Source organism: Arachis duranensis, chromosome 4 (genome assembly GCF_000817695.3).
Source record: "Arachis duranensis cultivar V14167 chromosome 4, aradu.V14167.gnm2.J7QH, whole genome shotgun sequence".
Taxonomy (NCBI): Eukaryota; Viridiplantae; Streptophyta; class Magnoliopsida; order Fabales; family Fabaceae; genus Arachis; species Arachis duranensis.
In genome coordinates this window covers 8,807,773-8,828,035 of record NC_029775.3, presented here as the reverse complement: position 1 = coordinate 8,828,035, position 20,263 = coordinate 8,807,773, and the positions used below count along the sequence as shown (strand labels likewise).

Sequence of the window (20,263 nt, the reverse complement as noted above, 5' to 3'; positions counted from 1 at the left end):
ACTTAATCTGGAATAAATTATAAAATATTTACACTATGTAGTTGTTTATGTTTGTAATGTTTATTTTTAATCATGCATTGAATAAATATAAATAGTATATTAGAATAAACCTTATGAAAATTCCTCTCATTATTTGTTATTTTCTTTGAAGTTACAAATCACCCTATCTTGACAAGTGTAGCCCTCAATCCTCATGCATCTATAGCAAATGTGAAAAGCATTAAACATTTTTTTTTTCTGGTTTAAGTATATGTCATTAATAAAGTTTAGGTGAAATTACAATTCAGTCCACCATACTTTGGACCACTTGTGGTTGAAAAGAAAACAGAACATTGAAGGTTTTGGAAAGTGAAAAAAGTGAGCTTTTCTGCATAACATGTATGCAGGAGAAAGTGACACATTAATAAAATCCGGTGAAGATGCTGACCATAACAGAACCAGCATGAATTTCTTTTGGCTGGAGGTAATTAAAGAGCAAGAGTTATTATTAACAAGTACCAAAATAAATGCAAGCTACTATGTATGTATATCATAATCATAATGAAAAGATCTTGGTTTTAAATATTTGTCTAAAAAGAAAAAATAAAGGTGTTAGTTGTCACAAAGTGATGATGATGATGCTGTGGACTATATATGAATATACCTCACTTTTTTTTTCTCCCTAGGGGCAATTCTTTGATAGCGATATTAGAGGAGTAGGAAGAGGAGAATATCACGGATAATGTCCCTCTTATAGCATAACAATAGCTGTGACATTCTCTAGTGTGGACATAGTTATATAAATGCTATCAATGAACTTTGATGTGTATAAAGTTTACAATTAAATTGGGTGGAGTATTGCATTGTTCTATAGGCCATCATGGGTGAGACATGGATTAGTTTAATATTAAGTTATTAACCATGATCTATGCATCTACCTTGTACCTATGTGGCTATGTCTCATTTCATTATACTAAATGCTGTCCAATATTTATGGCTATAAAAAGACTAAGGAAAAAGGTGATCCCTTTAGTTCCTACATGTTACAATGCTCAAAATAGATAACTAATCATTTTAGTTAATTTGCGCAGTTAAAGAAAATTTAGACCTTAGTTATGAGTTTATTTAGTCCCATATAATTAAATATTTATATCTTTTTCGTAGAATCATATGTTTTTGCTAATTGAAGTGAGTTGACACTAATAATAATTTTGTTGAAATAGTAACATAATGTATGTATGATTAGATCTTTATATTTATAAGAAAAGAAAAATGTATAAAAATGATGAAATTAAGTCCCTTAATTATTGCTATGGTTGTTTTGGCTACAATCCTATAAGGTGTCTCCACATGAAGAAGGGATGAAGGAGTAGGTTAGATATTAGAACTTAAAAATTCCATTGGAATAGAATAGAGAGATATGTGGGGCCCACAGAATCTGGGTTGCAAAATGGAGTACATATACTATATGGTCAAGGGATGACGACATAGTTTCTGTTGGGCCATCACAACTCTGTTTCTGTCAATCCCTGACCTTATCCAATGGATTGGACCCTCCCTATAATTCTCATCATTTTTTAATTTTAACTTCTTAATAATAATAATAATTTAATTCATTTGAGTATTTGGGAAATATGGGGGACAACTAAAATAATAATAATAATAATAATAATTTTATTTTAGGCATGATCAATTCGGTTTAAAACGACATCGTTTAGTAGTAGAGAGTAGAGACAATCATGTAAGGGGATGGGGCCCACAAGGGTTGGCCATTTTTGTCTCTTATTTTTTTTCTATTTGAGTTAATTGACTTGGTTAGGTATTACAGTGCGTTACTCCATTTTGCTATTTGAAGCTAAGGTATTCTCATGCTCATGGTTCTCCTTTTAGTGTCCATCAAATGTCCCTCGTCTAAGTTGTTCACCTCTTACCTCCATCACTCAATTACCTACTTACCTTAAATGCTTGCTTTTATACTTTGGAGTTGTTATCATACCATAAACGTAGACATGTACTAGTAGTATGAAATAACAACTCATCATCTTCATACAAAATGCTTAATATTTAAGTAGTCTAATAAATATACTTCTTTAGATGCTAGCCATTATTAGACCGGACTAATAGCGATTTCTAGGAAAATTGTAAACTCGTTTATGTTGGGTGAAAACTCAAATGAAAGTCGACTTCACGTGAAGTTGATATCTAAGAGCTGTTAGATGAAAATTTAGTCAAATCATCTAACGGTTTTCAAGTATCAACTTCACGTGAAGTCGACTGCACCCGAATTTTCACCTTTATGTTGATGTTGTATTAGTGAGAGTTTGAACTATGAAAAAAAAATTAATAAAAAATCTCAAAGCCTTAATAAATTCACACTTAGAATTAGGAGAAAAAATGAAAAGAAAAAAGAATTGTTGTGTTTATAAAAGGCCCTGCCATTCCCACCGGTTGATGAGCTTATGTCCCACACATAAATGATGCCATCAATTTAATATTTATATATTTGACTCTCATGCATGCATGAGCATCATGGACATACATGCATGCATTGATACATCGTGCATACAGCGTTCTTTTCTTTCTTTGTTTTTGGCTCCCTTTTAAGATATCCTTTTCAGCGTTTGAAAATTCGAGGCGTTTTTAAAGTTTGAGTGCGAAAGGCACCGTACTGTATTTTCGAGCCTCGTGCCCCCCTTTAATTTCTTAACAAATTAAATAGAGAATATTAAATGAAGTATATTTTTTTAGATTTTATTTCTTTAGTTAAATAGAATTGATGTAATACATCTATGTTAATTTACTATTTTTTATTACAAATATGTAATAATAACATTAAATATAATATTACTTAAGATAATAAATGTTTTATTGTTTTAATCAATTTTGAGTTCAAATCTTAAGAACAATTGTTTTTTATGTTATAATGTATGGAAAAGTCTAGGGGTCAGTAATTTTATTGAATTTTGGCTAGCATATAACCAGCAGAGAAATTTAAGACATTAGATAAAATTCTACATCAATCTCACACCATCAAATCATCATTGATAACTAGTTGATGGCTAACAATCACAAAAATTACTGGCCCTAACATTACTCACAAGAATAAATTGAAGTAGAAGTAGCTTCATGTTATCCCATACACTAATAGTGTTTGATATTGCCCTTTTTCTAATGTAGATATATAATAGTTTTGTATTATACCTAAGTATAGTGATGATAAATAATAAAATAAAATAAAATGAAAAGACCATAATGGCCTTGAGAATTTGTGGGTCAATAGGTGAGTGGGGAAAGCAGTGTGTGCTAGGCGTGAAGAAACCTCGCTTTCCACTTTTGTTTATAGCAGTTATCATATGTGTGCCTCACGCTTCACATGCACACACATTAACACTTTTCTCTCTTGTCTACTCTACTCTATTTAGAAACACATTTATATATACTAGTATTGTTAAGAAAAATCCATATATTTATTTGTGGTATTTTGAATTAAAGTAAGGGGGTCTGAATAAGCGTGCATTTGGGCACTGTTTGGTTCCTCAGCTGAATATGTTAAAGTGCCAAAGATCTTGAACTTTACAAAATCCAAGGAAAGTGCACCCCTAGTCCCTAGATCTATCTAGGTTATTCTTGTTATGTCACATAGGATAACTTTTGCTGGGTTTTGTTATGTCTTTGTTGTACAAATAAATAGTCTAAGTATTTTTTCCATCATATTTTAATTTTAATTTTTAATATGTACTTTTCAAAATATTTTTTTAAAAACATAGTTTTTTTTCATATGATTTCAAATATGAATAAATGTTCCTATACATATAGAGGACTACACAATAATAAATAGGCATTGTTGAATAAAAATAAAGAACATATCTTTCTGTTGCAGCCTTGCAGGTTGTTTTAAAAGATTGAGCAGAAAGAAATTAAAGGGTCTGAATTCTGAAGGGAGCAAAATAAAGAAAGTGTGTGAGTTTGAATAGGGCACTAGACTATCATGGTCTGTGAAATTTTAGAGTGTTTAATTAGAGAAAGTTTGTTGACTGAGACTTTGGAATTTGGTGTTTTCTTTTTCCTCCTTTTTTTTTCTTAAAAAATAATTAATTCAAAATTTTTCCTGGTTTTGTGAACTGGTCTGGAGGAATCAGAGGTTTTAGGCCTTTTCCGTTTTGGTGGAAGATTTGCATAGAGAAATCATTGTGAGTGTGATGTTTATGGGGTTCATATCTATCTAAAATTTTGTTCTTTGCGAATGACAGGATGCTAAGAAAATTTTAAAAAATGTGTCACCAGCAGCTAATGTGTTACTGTATGATCGTGAGTCATGACATCTTTTGTTTTCATAATTTTCTTCGTAAAAAGCTATTCTGTATATATAGTGTTTTTTTTGTTAGTTTACTCGTTTATTTAAATAACTGTTAATGTTTGAGTACTACTTTGTATATGTTAATAAGTAGTATTTTATTGGCTATCGACAAATCTTTAAATAAAATTTAGATTTGCAACAGTTTGGTAATTGACTTGTTGTTAGAGTATAATTATGTTCAATTAGTTCAATTCGTATTATTTAGCATATAGAATATTACTTTTTTTTTATTTTGATTTTCTTAACACTTACAAATACTATTCTATATTATATTATTCTACATAACTTGAATATACACAAATTCTTTCTCTATCATTCTCTCCTACCTTTTTAATAATAGTTGAATTGAGAGATAATATGAGGAGTAAAAAAGAATTAGTTTATACCTTCATTAAAAGTAGTATTTCCCTATTATCTACAAAAAAAAACTCCCTAGAATCTATCATAAAATTAAGTAAAATATTACAAATGATACTTTTCTATTGGCAAATATTATATTCTCTTTGAAGTTTATTTGGAATTTCTATTTCATAAAATGTGGCTAATTTTCCTGTTACACATGCATTGTGGTGATCTCTCCTATTAAACGATTTGTATGTGTATATATCATTTCATTATAAATTAAATCAATATATTTATTTATCTAAATATTTATTTCAATTTATATATTTTTGGCATGGAACAACCCAACAACGTTACGGTATCCTGTTATTAGATTCAAGAAGGATTTAGAAGAATCCTTTTATAGGTTCAATAAATGTTGCAATTGTAGAAATAAGTAAAATCCAATTTGGTCTTGTGTTTGTTGTTTTTGGAAGTTGATGAAGTCCAAGTTATGTGGTTATGGTAAGTGTGAGATTAGGCTTTAGTTGGTGCATTTAGAACAGAGGGCAAAAGCGTTGCACTAACTAGCGAGTAGGAAATTAAGTTGCATTCACTCATTAATTCAATGCATCGATTAGACTCAGCAGTGAACAATGTTTTCTTTTTTATTTATCTTTTATTTTTTAAGTTGTAACTCTTCCAGAATGGCATCAGAACACTTTCTCTGCACTGCAATTTATAAATATATAGTAGTAAATACTCATCAACCTTATTTTCTATACTCTCCAACCAAAACCAGAGCTATTCTTATGAATTAAAAGAAATATCTATTGACTTGCAAAAGTTGAGAATGTTCTTTCAGCTTTGTTAAAGCAAAATAGGTATTTGCGAAAAAAAATAATAAAGAATATGTAGCTAATAAAGTACTCATCCGTTTAAACAAGTGTTGAATGGTCTGTTCACTTGTCTGTTTAAGTAAGTGTTTGGAGTTTAAATTTCGTTTTATGTATGTAGCAAACTCATTAGCTAGCGACAGACCGCAAACTTTTAAATAAAATTCAAATTCACGATAAATTAATTATTGACCTAATGAATTGAGAGATATCATCGACAACAAAAACATATAGCAAATAAAAATGTTGTATAATAATGTGTGTAAGCAGGAATATGAAAAAGCATAATACTATAGTAAAGTGAAATTTGTACTTTTGTTGAAGAATGAGTATTGTTTTTTTAGTATAAAATGCCACAAAAAATATTATCATGTATAATGCTTATATTTTTAATAAATTTAATAAAAATGTTCACTTTTCATCCAATTTTACTCCAGTAAAAAATACTAAGAAAAACAATTATTTTTACCAATTTTATGAAATATTTATATACCTCCCTTTTGGCGTGTGACAATAATATGTAGCAAAAGATTTAACAATAGACAAGTTTTACTGTTTAAGCTCTTTTTGGTTTTTTCATATTAGGATCTTGGACTAAGTTTTTTTTGGTAATTGGATCTTGGACTAAGTTAAGACCACTAGTTTTTATTTTGGGTCTGAAAGAGATCTAGCTGATCCATATAAAATGTTAATTTGGGTAATACCAAAAAAGAAGAAACACATAAGAAGGGTAGTGAAATCTGGGAAATTCCGTCCAAAAAAAAAGTGTTGGCAATTTGGGTTTACACTCGAGTTAAGTTTTATGTATATTTTGGATCCATTCGAATTTCATCTATGATAGCTTTGATAGCCCAAAATGTAAAATCAAACCATAAGTCTTTTTCTTATAGTTGCCGACTTGGATACTGGATAACCCAACGCTGTGTCGCTGTCCCATATACCTTCTATTAGTTTGAATAATAAAACTTATTTTGAACAAAATAATAATAATAATAATAAATTAATAATAGTAATAATAATAACATTAATATTAATAATAAAACTTATAATAGCTTGCTGTAGTGCAAAAAAAGAAAATGCTTATTGTAGATATTTACTTATTCAACTTGGAATATTTTAAAATTCTCTGCACTATGATTCAACAGACAACCAAATTTGAGAAATCAAGCTTTGATATTTTTTAATAGGTTATAAAGTACAAAGCAAAACCCACTTTGTACCGTAGTTAAGAATATAATATATATACGGAGTGAGATAAAGACATTTAAAACGTTTTTTTTTAAATATATTTTTTTAGTAATTAAAATTTAATACATATAATTTATTAAATTGTGTTATTATTGTTAAAATTAAATCAGATAAATTGATTTGGTCGAAAAATCGGTAAACTAAATCTTCAACCAACTTAAATTAATATTTTTTTTTATAGAAAATGACTACAATAATTTTATTATAAAAAATGATTAAAATACTCTTGTTATATATATATAAGCACAGAGAGAAGAGAAATGTTAGAATTTAGGATAATAATAATAATAATAATAATAATAATAATAATAATAATAATAATAATAATATTTTAGTAATTTTTTATAATAAAAATATTATAGTTATTTTATATAAAAAATATTAATTTAGATTGGTTCAAAGTGTAATTCATTGATTTTTTGGCCAAATCAATTTGTCTTGATCTAATTTTAATAAAAATAACACGATCTAATCAATTATATGTATTGGATTTTAATTACTAAAAAAATAAAAAAATATTTTAAGCGTATTTATCTGAGTGTTATTTTAAGCGTATTTATCTGAGTGGCTCCCTATATATATATATCCTGCGAATCTAAATTCTATTTAAAGGTTTATTATTGACTAATGAATTATTGTATGCACAGACGAAACAAATAATTTTGAATATTAATTTTGATAGTTGCAAAATGTCACCTCATGAACACATTTAAAAGTACGGAAGCTCAAAATAAGAATATCCTAACATATGGACGTGCTTTGTCTATGTCTCCATGATGATATTGAAACCACATTTTCATATAGAGTGCCAATAAAGTAGATTAGAATATCACACAAAATGATATGATAAGATTGCGGCATGCACTAGTCTCTCATAAAAGTGAAATAAACCATAGTCAAGATAACATGATTTCAATATATATAATGTTGCTATAGTTGTCACATATATTATAAGAAGCCTCAAATTTTAGAATTATGGACTCATCACTTTCAATGATAATGAAAAACAACATAGTGAGATTCTTCCTTATGTTGTGCTTTGCCCTCTTCATTGTGTTCCTGACGAAAACAATGAAAAGGGCGAATTACTTGTTTGGAAATAATGAATATTACGTTCAAGTGATCAATGGATTTTCCGACAATTCGTCGGTTCCATTGGTCATATGGTGCTCCTCGGAGGAGATGGACCTCGGCGGACGTGCGCTCCAAGAGCATGATGATTTCAGCTGGACCATGAGGCCTAGCTTTTGGGGTGGCAACAATGAGATGAAGTGTACCATGAAATGGGACAGCACAAGAAGGAGCTTTGATGCATTCATGGCTTCTAGGGACACTCACCGATGTGGTGCTTATAGGATGTGTTATTGGATGGTAACACAAGATGGGTTCTTTTTCAGCAATGATCAAGTCAATTGGAGCATGGATTTCTTGTGGTGATTATATGAATCATATATGCTATGCAAATAGAAGAGGACTGTCAAGAGTTTTTGTATGATTTAGAATAATTTTTAAGAGGGTCTTTTTTTTATGATCAATACAAATGCATGTATGTGGAATTTGTATTGTTTCATTTGGAAGGTTTTTGTTGCCATGAGTGCTTTGATTAGATTAGTAATCTTAATTCCATTTCCGTTGCCATCTTCTGTGCTATTTTTCAAATTGGGTCACGACTAATTATTAGGTTTCAATTAAGGTGATGTTTAGATACACACTTTATATGGTTAGGAATACACTTTTATGATTGATGAGCAAAAATACCTTTAATATGTTTATTTATATAAACTGTGTATAGTATTTTGCATCACCCTTAATTAATTACTAAATTTGTTCTAACTATATGGACTATATAGTTTTGCTAATAATAATATTAGATCTCCTACATATGTATTGAATTTGATCATTCTTAGATATGCACAAAATATTGCTTATGTACATTCAACTATAGTTCTAGACTTCTAGGGATCATAATATTAAGAAAAAAAATAAATAAATAGGTTCTTGACCTTTTAATTTACATATATTTTAGTTTTCGAAAATTAAAAAATATACTTAAGTTTTTGACATTTTCAAAATTTGAACACATCGATTTTTTTGTTTATTTTGGTTTATCAGACTCAACAAAAAAATCAAACGTAATTTTTGTTGTCCTAACCTTGCTGATATATAGATACACATGTGTGAGAATTTTTAAAATTGGACAAATTAGATCCAGGAATCAATATGTCCTGATTTTGAGAAGGTCAATAACTTAAATGTATTTTCGAATTCTTGGAGACTTATTAATAGCCCGCCAACCAAAAGGTCAATGATCTATTTGTCCTTTTCTCTAATGATAATTGTTGATGATCCACATTTCTGTTAAATAAAATTAGTAGAATAAAATTGTTCTTTATTTTTGGGGTACCTATTTTTTTTTCTTAAAATCAGATTTTATTAAAATTTTAACTCTAATAATTAAGGGATTGGCCATGAGTTCAGCAGCTTGATATTTTCCCTTTGCAATGTCCAAATACCCCAATTAATTTTAGTCATAATTAACCAAATAAATGTAAAAAGAAAACAACAACAACAAAAGTTGGACCTAATTATTGACAACTATGGTTTCTCTTCATTTAATGGAAAGTTTCTATAGACATGATGAATTTAATACATTATTTTTTCATACATTTACATAAAGATTAGTAGGATATATAAACAATGATTTTAGCTTAAACGAAGTTGATACTATATAATAATACTTTTATTATACATGCTTCCCTTTTTAAGCATTTTTTTTATTGTGTTTGTTTTAGTGGACTATATTGCACATTGCACACTTGCAAGTTGCAGCGCAAAGGTTGAAGATTTGCCTCCAATACAAATTGCAATTTTGTCGTTAACTAAAATTATCAACTCCACAAATTAAAAAGTACCAGAACTGGAATGTATTTATTTATTTTCTTTTATTTTAGTTATAAGATGCAACTTGAGATAAAGCTGATAAAGATGTCTCCCTTCCAAGTTCCAACATAAATGATAAGGCCGGTACTATTAGAAGCGGATACTTTTTCAGTTTTTTGTTATGTGCCTTTCTTTTCTTTTTTCTGTTTTTTCTTTTAAAAAAACATGAGTTAATATATATGTCGGAAATTATTTTAAATATAAAAAATTAAGTGGTATTTTTGTTAAATATTGGTGTTTAGAATGTTTTACAGAAATATAAATTTGTCAGATTCACACTGACAACACGCAACCTACGTGATAGTTTTAGCAGAGATTTCAAAGCAACTTTAACAAAAATTCTCAGCAGAAATTTACCACATGTCAAATGATCGTTCAACACGCACCATGCGTGATAGCTTTATAGAGATTTCGAGTACTTTTTCGAGAACACTTTAGCAGAGATTCTCAGCAGGGATTTGACACGTGGCAGCATCCCAACAACACGCAGACTGCGTGATTTCATGTGGCTGCTCCCCACCAGCATGCAGGTCACGTGTTGACCGTGCAACGCATACTGCTCCAAGACACGTGGCAGCCTCCCAGCAACATGCATGGTGCGTGTTGGTTGCTGCTTCCCAAGATGTCTCCATGCAAGAGACAACACATGCAACGGAAAGTGTCCCGAGTAAATGCATGTGAGGTTGGTGAAGAGTGGGTTAGTGTATTGGCGTGTATAACAGGGTAGGGGTGTTGGGGTTTTGTTGTGTGTGAGTGAGGGTTGAGGTTTTGCTGTGTGTGAGGGAGTTTTGTTGGGTGGTGGAGTTTTGTTGTGTGTGACGGAGGGTGGAAGGTGGATGGTAAAGGATTTTGGAGAGCGTAAGGATTTTAGTGAGTTTGGAGAGGGCTGAGTGCAAGGATTTAGTGTTAGGTTTAAATGTGACTTTAGTACGTCTAATATGGTACGTGATTATACGTTTCTGAAAGATCATATTATCAACTATTTGGGTCATCCTAATTATGTAAGTTTGTTATTTCTGTTAATATGAATGTATAATATAATTAATAATATTTTGTGATATTTCGAAAATAAAATGATTATATTAATTTTGTAATTTTTTGGAAGTTAATAATATTAGGTTTCAAATTTTATATTAATATTTTATGTTGTAATGTTATTTTTATTTAGTAGTAATATGTATTTTTTAATTTTTAATAACTTGTCATTTGTATTTCGATTGTCCTGTACCCAGGCTAATAGGAATATTCTGTCTTGTAAGCTTGATCTGCCGGAACAATGGCACCCGGCGATTGAGCAGGCTTTACGATCTACGTGATTCTACCATGTATTGAGAGTGGGATAGATTAGAAGACATTCCGGGTTGCTATCTGCTCTTGTAGAAAGGTTGAGACTAGAGACTTATTCCTTCGTATTGCCAGCCAGTGAGGTTATAGTATGTTAAGCACAACACTGTGTTGAATCCAAAAAAGAAAAAAAACCATCACCCTAAAAGTGACATCACCTGAATCCAAAATATGACCAAATTTACCCAAAGAACATAAAGCACAACACTGTGCTCAATCTAAAAGAAAACATCACCTCAATTTAACATCATATCTACAAAAAAAAAGCATCCCTAAATAACATTATAATTCAACAAAACAGTATGTCCAAATCAAAGTTTTTAGACCCAAAAAAGTAAGACATGGTCCATTCAATGCAAGGAGAGAGTACTAAGGCCTAGGCCTAAAGCTTGGCGTGGGTACCAACTTCAACATTCTTGAGATTGGTACAATGCTTGTTGTTGTCCTTGTTTTTGCAGAGAGGTAATCAGTTGGCCTTGGAGTTATTTGTGGCTATGAGGTAGGCTGTTGATAGGAATTTGTGTAGGCCTAACAGTAACTTCTTTCTTTCTAAAAAAGAGGTAAATACCAAATTAGTACCCGAAAGATTTTGACGCTGACAAAATAGTACATGACTTTTGTTATTGACAAAATAGTCCCTAAAAAATTTTAAAATTTGACAAGCGTGCCCCTAAGCTCGCCAGAGCAAATCTCCGGCAAGCACAATGCTGATGTGGCCACCGTGTTTTGGTGACTTGGCAAACCACCCACAAAGCCCCCTCCCCAACGCACAATCCTCCCTTCCCTCTCCCTCTCTGTTGCAACCCCCATCCCCAACGCACACTTCTCCCCCCATCACAGTCCCCTCCTCAACGTATACTCCCATCTTCCTCCCTCAACACCACCATTCGCAGCAACAACCTTAGCATCAATAGCAACAACAACCTCCACTACTCTCCCTCCCCAATGCACACTACCCCTCCCTCCCTCAACCCCACCACTCGCAGCACCAACAGCCTCAATACAACAACAACAATAATCTCCACCACTCTTCCTTCCCCAACGCAGACTCCCCTCTCCCTCTTTCAATAGTACACCACCACTCACAGCAACAACAACCTCAACATCAACAGAATTTTCCCAAATCATGAATTGTCCCAAGTTTTTAGGTTAAATTATCATTCAAAAAGATTAATAACAATAAAAATCAGAGAAAACAAACAAATTCATATACAATAATCGAAATAAAATAAAATAAAATAAATAAAATAGAATAAAGCTTAATACAGACACCATCAAAGCAAGAACAGAAGAAGAACACCAGACACAGAAGAGGCACGAAACGATGGAGCCAAGATGGAATCCAGATAGAGGAGGCATGGCAGCGATTGGAGGCTAGTAGCAAGCAGTGAAGGTGACAGCGGTGAAGATGAAATGCTATGAAGGAGACAGACAACACTGGCGGACGCAGAGGACCTGATGACGAGATGGCTACAGTGCAGTGTCGATGACACTGACTCTGTAAGACTGAGAAGGTTGAGCTCCCATTGCCATTTTGGAGGAGAGTGAGTTGAGAGTGTGAGATAGTGTGTTGGGACGGGGATTAGGGTTAGGGAGGGAGAGGGAAGGATTAGGGTTGGGGAGGGGGGAGAATGCATTCAGGAAAGGGAAGGGGGGAGTGCGTTAGGGAGGGGGAAGGAGAAGGAGAAGTGCGTTGGAGAGGAAGAATTAGGGTGGGGGAGGGTTTTTGCCATGTCATCAAAACGTAGTGGCCATGTCAGCATTGTGTTTGCCGGAGATGTGCTCCGGCGAACTCGTAGGTACGCTTGTCAAATTTTAAAATCTTTTAAGGACTATTTTGTCAATAACAAAACTCAGGTACTGATAAACCCCTATTTTATGAGTCATCTTGTGCTTAAATTGAGTGTTTTTATCAAATCTTCACCCACTGATTCATGTAAATTACATAGTTTTACTATTCCTTCATCATTTTATGATATATGTGAAAACATGTTTTCTATGTTAAAAATATTAAATTTAATTATCCTTTATTACCATTTGATGCCGTGATTTGTGTGTTAAGTATTTTCAGGTTTCATAGGACAGGAATGACTTAGAGAATAGAAAGTAAACACGCAAAAATGAAAGGAACACACAAAATGGAGCTTTTGAAGAATCGGCAGCGACGCGAACGCATGGACGACGCGAACGCGTGCCTTGCGCAAAATGGCATCGACGCGAACGCGTGAACGACGCGGACACGTGACTAGCGCGAAACACAACTGACGCGGACGCATGACTGACGCAGACGCGGGGAAGAGCAAAACTCTAGATGACGCGAACGCGTGACAGACGCCACGAGCAGAAATTGCAGAAAATGATCCTAGCGATTTCTGAACCATCTTTTGGCCCAGATCCAAGTCCAGAAGCACAGATTAGAGGCTATAAAGTGGGGAATCCATCCATTCATCAGAGAACAATTGATACAACTTCTCATTCACATAATTTTAGGTTTAGATGTAGTTTTTAGAGAGAGAGGTTCTCTCCTCTCTCTTAGGATTTAGTATTAGGATCCCCTTAAAGGAATTAGGATTTCTTCCTCTCAATTTTCAGGTTCAATGTTCCTTTTACTTATTTTCTCAATTTGGTTTATGAACTCTTTATGTTTGGATTGATTTTCTTTTATTAATGCAATTTGAGGTATTTCAGATCTATGATTTTATTTAGCTTTTTACATTCTTAGCTTTGGTTGATTAATTGGAGACACTTGAGTTATCAAACTCAGCTGTTGATTGAAATTGGAATTACTGATTGATCTAGATTACTCTAAAGCTAGTCTGCCATAAGAATTGACTAGGACTTGAGGATCAAGCTAATTAGTCCACTTGACCTTCCTTTGTTTAGTAAAGGCTAACCAAATGGGGTTAAAACCCAATTCTCATCACACCTGATAAGGATAACTATGATAGGAATTACAGTTCTCATACCTTGCCAAGAGATTTCCTTAATTATTAATTTATTTTTCTTGCTATTTAAATTACTTGTTCTCTATTTCAAAAACCCAAAAATATATCTTTTTCCATAACCAATAATAATCATACTTCCCTGCAATTCCTTGAGAAGATGACCCGAGGTTTGAATACTTCGATTATTTATTTTTATTGGGTTTGCTTAAGTGACAAACAAAACTTTTGCACGAAAGAATTTTCTGTTGGTTTAGAAACTATACGTACAACGCGATTATATTTTTAAATTTCTTTACTGATAGAAATTAGTTCGTTAGGTACCATTTTGTCAGCACCAAAATCTTTTGGGTATCGATTTGGTATTTACCTCTTCTAAAAAGAAAAAGCTAAATTCAGTGATTTATTTGATGAAGACCTTGATTAGACTTTACCATAGGGGTTAGATTGGGCTTTAGGTGGACCTGGAGGCTTGAATTGGGCCTGAGATGATATTACTGGCCTAAGTTAGGTTTGGGCAGAGGATAGTGGTCTGAGTTGGGTCTAGGTAGAGAGTCTAAATTGGATGTTATCTGCAAATTTTTTGGTACTCCTCCTTCTCCTCTTTTTCTTTTCCTTGATTACCTCGGATGATTTCCCTTACACAAAGTTAAATTAACATCAATAGCTAATATATTCCATAAATAGCATATATAATCCTTAATGTGGCAACACTTACATCTGCATCAATTCTAGTTGCAACAATTGGTGTAGCATTTTCATTTGTAGCATCTCCGCAGTCGTAGTAATTTCTACCAATCTCATTTGAAATGCCATTAGTTCCATTAGAAGAACTTTCAATAGAGTTGACATTGTCAGCAACAGTAGCAGCACCAATTATTATAGGTGTGGTTGTGGATTGAGAGATATTTGCTGCCGGGACTTAATTCAATTGAAACATAGAATAATAATTGCATGAAATATGTACAATTCAACCTTTCAGTGTACAATTAAACCCTTATAAAAGGCATGACATAGATAACTAAAATCTCATGAGTGAAAGGGTTAAAGGATAACCTCAATATTGACAGTAGTCTCTGGTTGATCAGGCTGAGGTGTACTCTGAGATAGTGCACACTCCTCTTGAGGGCAGACTCATGTTGAGCTCTGATCCTTTTTCTGGTGCCTTTCTTTGCTGCTGGAACTCTCTTGTAAGTCTTATGATTGTGGCCAGGATTGCCACACTTGTTGCAAGTGACCACAAAACTCCTCTTAACCTTATTTTAATTCATTAGTGGCTCTATAGTGTCTTTCTTCCTTACGTATATCTTGGGACGTTCAATTGGTCTCTTGATCTTTAGTGGAATAGGATGTTTTCCCTCTATCGTCTCCCAATATTGTTCCCTTATGCAAGATTTTCAGCAAATAACAAAAAACTTTAAACCCCCAAAACAGTAGACATTCATATTATTTTAATGGTTCATGCAGGATTTTTACTAATAAAAAAAAACTATAACCACTTGCTTTATACACTTTCAAGCATGAACCACAAACTCTTCACACCATTGGGACCACATGAAAAGAAGTTACAACTTTCTAAATCCTAAACACAAAATGATTAAAAAGTTGTCTTATCTGGAGGAAGAATGTCACGACACCGCAAATTGTCTTCTTCCTTCTACAACGTCGTAAAACTGTCATGGAAGTAACCGATTTCGGAGGAAAGTTTTGATTGTCGGTTACGGTTTGTGGATAAATAAAGAGACGTTGGAAGGGTTAAAGGGAATTTATGAACTTAAAAGGGGGGAGATTACTCGAAACGACAACGTTTGCATTCCCACCTGACACCAAAGGTCACATCACTGTTAATAATGGTACATGTGGCTAACTCCATTCCATTTTGTGTCAACACTTAACAAAGGATCGAATGTGTATAATGTTTGTTATCCTTAAAGGTCAATTTTTTATTTTTTTAAGGACTATTCTATCCGAAGTATAAAAGTTTAGGAACTTAATTATCACTTTACTCTAATTTTTAAAAAATCTAAAAAATTTTAAATAGATTTGCTCAGAATCATGCCATTTAGATTATATCCCAGATATAAATTTGTGTGCCTAAAAAAAAACGTTCTTAGACCATACTTAGCTTTAGATCTAAATCGAAAGTCAAGTTTCCTTTTAATTAAAAAAAAGGGTTGTCAATCTTCAAAAATTTGCAATTTTTATGCCAAAAATCATATTGCAAGGTAGGGGTGTTCAAAATCGAAAAAAAAGTTATTTTGTTGTTTTTATTACGGTTCAATTCGGTTCTGACAATGAAAACCACAACCGAACTGGTATATTAAAAAATCCTAGAAAACTAAACCCCCCACCACCCCAAATGTAAACTTAGCCGCTCTCTTATCTCAGTCACGCACTCTCCTCTCTGCATTGGAGTCTCAAACTCGAAGAAATCCAGGGCTGGCGGCGAATCCACCTTCTTACAGCACCTCCCAACGCCGACAAAGCCCTTCCTCCCACCACCTAGCAACGCCGCCGAAGCCTTCCTTCTAGTGCCTCCTCACAGACAGCACCACTGAGCCCCAGCCAACACCATCCTCGCGGAGTTGCGGTCGTCGACATTACACCACCCAACCGTAACATCATCTAGTAGCCAGCAGTGTTCCACCCCTGGCGCCACCCACAACATCGTTTCTGGCCACCCGCAACACCGAGCCACCCAGCACAGCACCACCCAATAACGTTGCTGGCCACCCACAACACAGCACAACACTGACCACCGAACCACCCAACCACCGATTCAAGTCAGATATGGAGCCCCAACCACTTAATCTAGTTTTTATTTATATTATTACTAGTGCTATATTATTATTATTATTATTATTATTATTATTATTATTATTATTATGTAACCATTTTTTTATTTCAGGTTGGTTTGTGTAAAGAAGTTTAGTTGTTTTATTGGAGAAGACACCATAACTTGACTATCTTTTGATGGAAACTTATATTTAATTTCAGTTGTGTTGACTATTAAACTTTTAAACTTCTTTAATTGTCGTATTTAAATTTTTTTTGTCGTTAAATTTTATTGCATCAAGACTTTGTTAGTTATTGTATATTTGTATTTGTCGATTTCAATGTCATGATTTTGTAAAATAATATAGTAGTATTTTTTTTAATTGATTAAAAAAACCAAACCAAACCAAACTGTAGTTTAATTAAACAATTAGATTGGATGACTTTTTTTTTCAAAAATCGAATCAAACTGCACCACAAACACCCCCTGTTACAAGATACAAAAGTAAAGAAATGAGAAGAATTTATAGTTACTGAAAATATACAACATGTAATTATGTATATATAATTATATATTTATGAGTAAAATATTTGTTTCAAAAAATATTATTTTTTAATAAATTATAATTTTTTAATAAATTATAACTTTTGAATAAGTCACAACTTTATAAAAAAAATATAACTCTTTAAAGATAATTTTTCACATATTTTAAAAATATATCTCCCAATGTATATTTTGATTATGAGAGTTCATATGCGCATGAAATGGTGGTGCTAGATTATGTTGGCATCTACACCTATATATAGGAGGCATTTGTATTATCGTTAATTAAAAAAAAAAATTGACTACCACTATATCTTCAAACTCGATATTCACAACTTAGGATCTCTTTAATATTAGGAGACTTTTTTAGTTAGTCATAGCGACATCATATATAACAAATGTAATGTGTTTATTAATTTCTCTTTTTTATTTACTAAACGTGTGTAAAATAGTAATAGATATGATCTTAATCTAAATGATAAATATTTTAAATTTAAATTAAGAGATTTTGAGTTTAAATATTAAAAATAACACTTTTATTTTTTTGATAAATTGTATATGAAAAATATTTTTTAAAAAATTATACACTAATTAAATTCCCATTATATATTATATATAATAGAAATAAATTATATGTGTAATTCATAATAGATAATAGATTTAATTTTTTGGCAGTTATTTTACAACAAAGTGGTGAATTCATGTATTTAATTCATAATGAAGTGTTCTATTGGCAATTATATTGTTTAACACCCAAAAAAAATGTTGCATATTCCTTGAATAGTCATGTGGGGTAACAGCAAGTGAATTACAATGAGATAAAAAATAGTAGGCAAACGGTTGACTACTATATATATATATGAGGAAATATATTAGATCGTTCAAAGAATCTCCACCTAACGAGAAGAGTTAATCTAAATTTTTAATGATCTATCATTAATCTCTTTTGATATTATCATCAATACAAAAATTAATCAAAGATCGTATATCACAGAAGTCTCAAAATAAAAAACATAAAATTAAAGACATACAAATTAAAAATAGCATAATTATTATTTAACAAAATAAAACCAACATAAAGTTCATATTTAAATTTCAAGCTTCTGATTTGGCACATCTTATATATATGGATTGAATTGAATTTGAGACGTAACTACTGCATTCTTTTGGTTATCTACATTATCCTTTAATTTGAATTTTGAAAAGAAAATAAACAACAAATATGAGTAGTGGATCCCATGCTGGAACCCATTTATGTTTTTCATTATCAGAATCGTAGTGTACACGGCCAATTGGCCAGTTGGGCTTAATATTTTGTGATGTAAATAAAATTTAAAATTGGAAAAGAAAATGTAAATTTTTTATTAAGTCATATTAAATTAAAGTGAACATTTGTCAATGAGCCATAACTCACACGGCATTTCATCCCCTTCCAATCTCAAAGGTCTCCGGTTCGAGTTTTACGAGCTGCAATCGAGAAAAAAAAATTGGTAAGTATGTGAAGAATGTGTGGAAAGTTTGAATTTTGTCTAGGAGTGGCAAACGAGTGAGGTCTAAATTCGTCGGACCAGCCTGCGTAACCTGCCAAAAAAATAGGCCGGACCAAAAAATTGAGACTGTCAAATAGCAAAAGTCCGCCTAATTCGCACCGCTTAAATCGCGGACTTTGACAGATTTTGGTGGGGGCAGGCTTTTCCCGCCGGGTTTAGTATTTTTTTGACAAGAGAGTATTTTTACAATTTTTTTGCCAAAACCCAATTTCCCCTAATCCAACTTACAAGAGAATGAAGATGAAAATCGAGTGTTTTAGATTGTGTTTATTTTGCTTTAGAGACCATATTTATAATTATATTTTAGATTATGTTTATTTTGTTTTGGAGACAATATTTATAATTATGTTTTGGATGAAAATTTGGTTTATAATTATGATTATTAGATATTTGTAATTACAAAGACTTTAATGTTTGTGAATATAAAAATTATAATTTTTTATATTTTTAGAAATTATAAATTTATTAAAATGATTGTAAAATTATATATATTATTTAATAGTTAATAGTAAAAAAAAGGAGATTTGGCGGGCTTAGCCCGCTAGCTCGCAATTAGGCGGGGCGGGGTGGGATTTTAGGACCACCTTACTATGTGGAGTAGGGCGGGGTGGGCTTCCCCGCTTGCCACCCCTAATTTTATTTTGTACATGCAGTAATTTATTGGCTAGCGGCGAATTAGTCATTAACCTGTCGAGTTAAAGGATATCGTAGACAACAAAAAAAGCACTGATTATTAAAATGCATAATATTACCTATAATACATGGATATGGACACAAGACACGATACAATATATGATGTATGAATACATGAATTTTCAAATTTTATAAGACACGAAAATACGCATATATATAATATAAGATATTTTTGGATAAATTATAATGCTATTTTGATATTTTATCGATATTAGAATATAAATAAAATTTTTAATTATTTTTAATATTTTTATTAATTATAAAAAATATTTAAAATATTTTTTATTTTAATAAATAATAATATGTACTATTTCTAAACTTATTTTTAAAATATCTGTTAAGAATAAGACTGAACACGTTGATACGTGATAATATTTAAGTATGTCTAAATGTGTCTGAAAATTTTTTTGATTAAAACATTGTTGGACACAGCAAACACGCCTATCAAACAAATATCAATGAGTATCATATCTAAAATATGTCCGATACACAAACACAATAATTCTATAAAATATCCGTATTTTATAGATAATTACCAGATTGCTATTTCTATAGATTTTTCTAATAATTGTCCAATAATAAGGATATTATTAATTAAATAATTACCAAAACGTTTCTCTAATAAATTATTATAAATACATTAAAAAATTAAATTTTTAACTTTTTAATTATTT

The 20,263-nt window shown here is 31.7% G+C and overlaps 1 protein-coding gene across 1 annotated transcript; it reads left to right on the top strand.

The window, feature by feature from the left end:
* Positions 1 to 7,745: 7,745 nt before the first annotated feature.
* LOC107483175 (uncharacterized) lies at positions 7,746 to 8,439 on the top strand. Its single transcript, XM_016103793.3, has one exon. The coding sequence runs from the start codon at positions 7,777 to 7,779 to the stop codon at positions 8,236 to 8,238; it is 462 nt and encodes a 153-aa protein (XP_015959279.1). The 5' UTR covers positions 7,746 to 7,776; the 3' UTR covers positions 8,239 to 8,439.
* The last annotated feature ends 11,824 nt before the right edge of the window (positions 8,440 to 20,263 follow it).

Bases quoted from the DNA above. Each gene is read 5' to 3' on its own strand.
- LOC107483175 (XM_016103793.3), top strand. From the start codon at position 7,777: ATGGACTCATCACTTTCAATGATAATGAAAAACAACATAGTGAGATTC.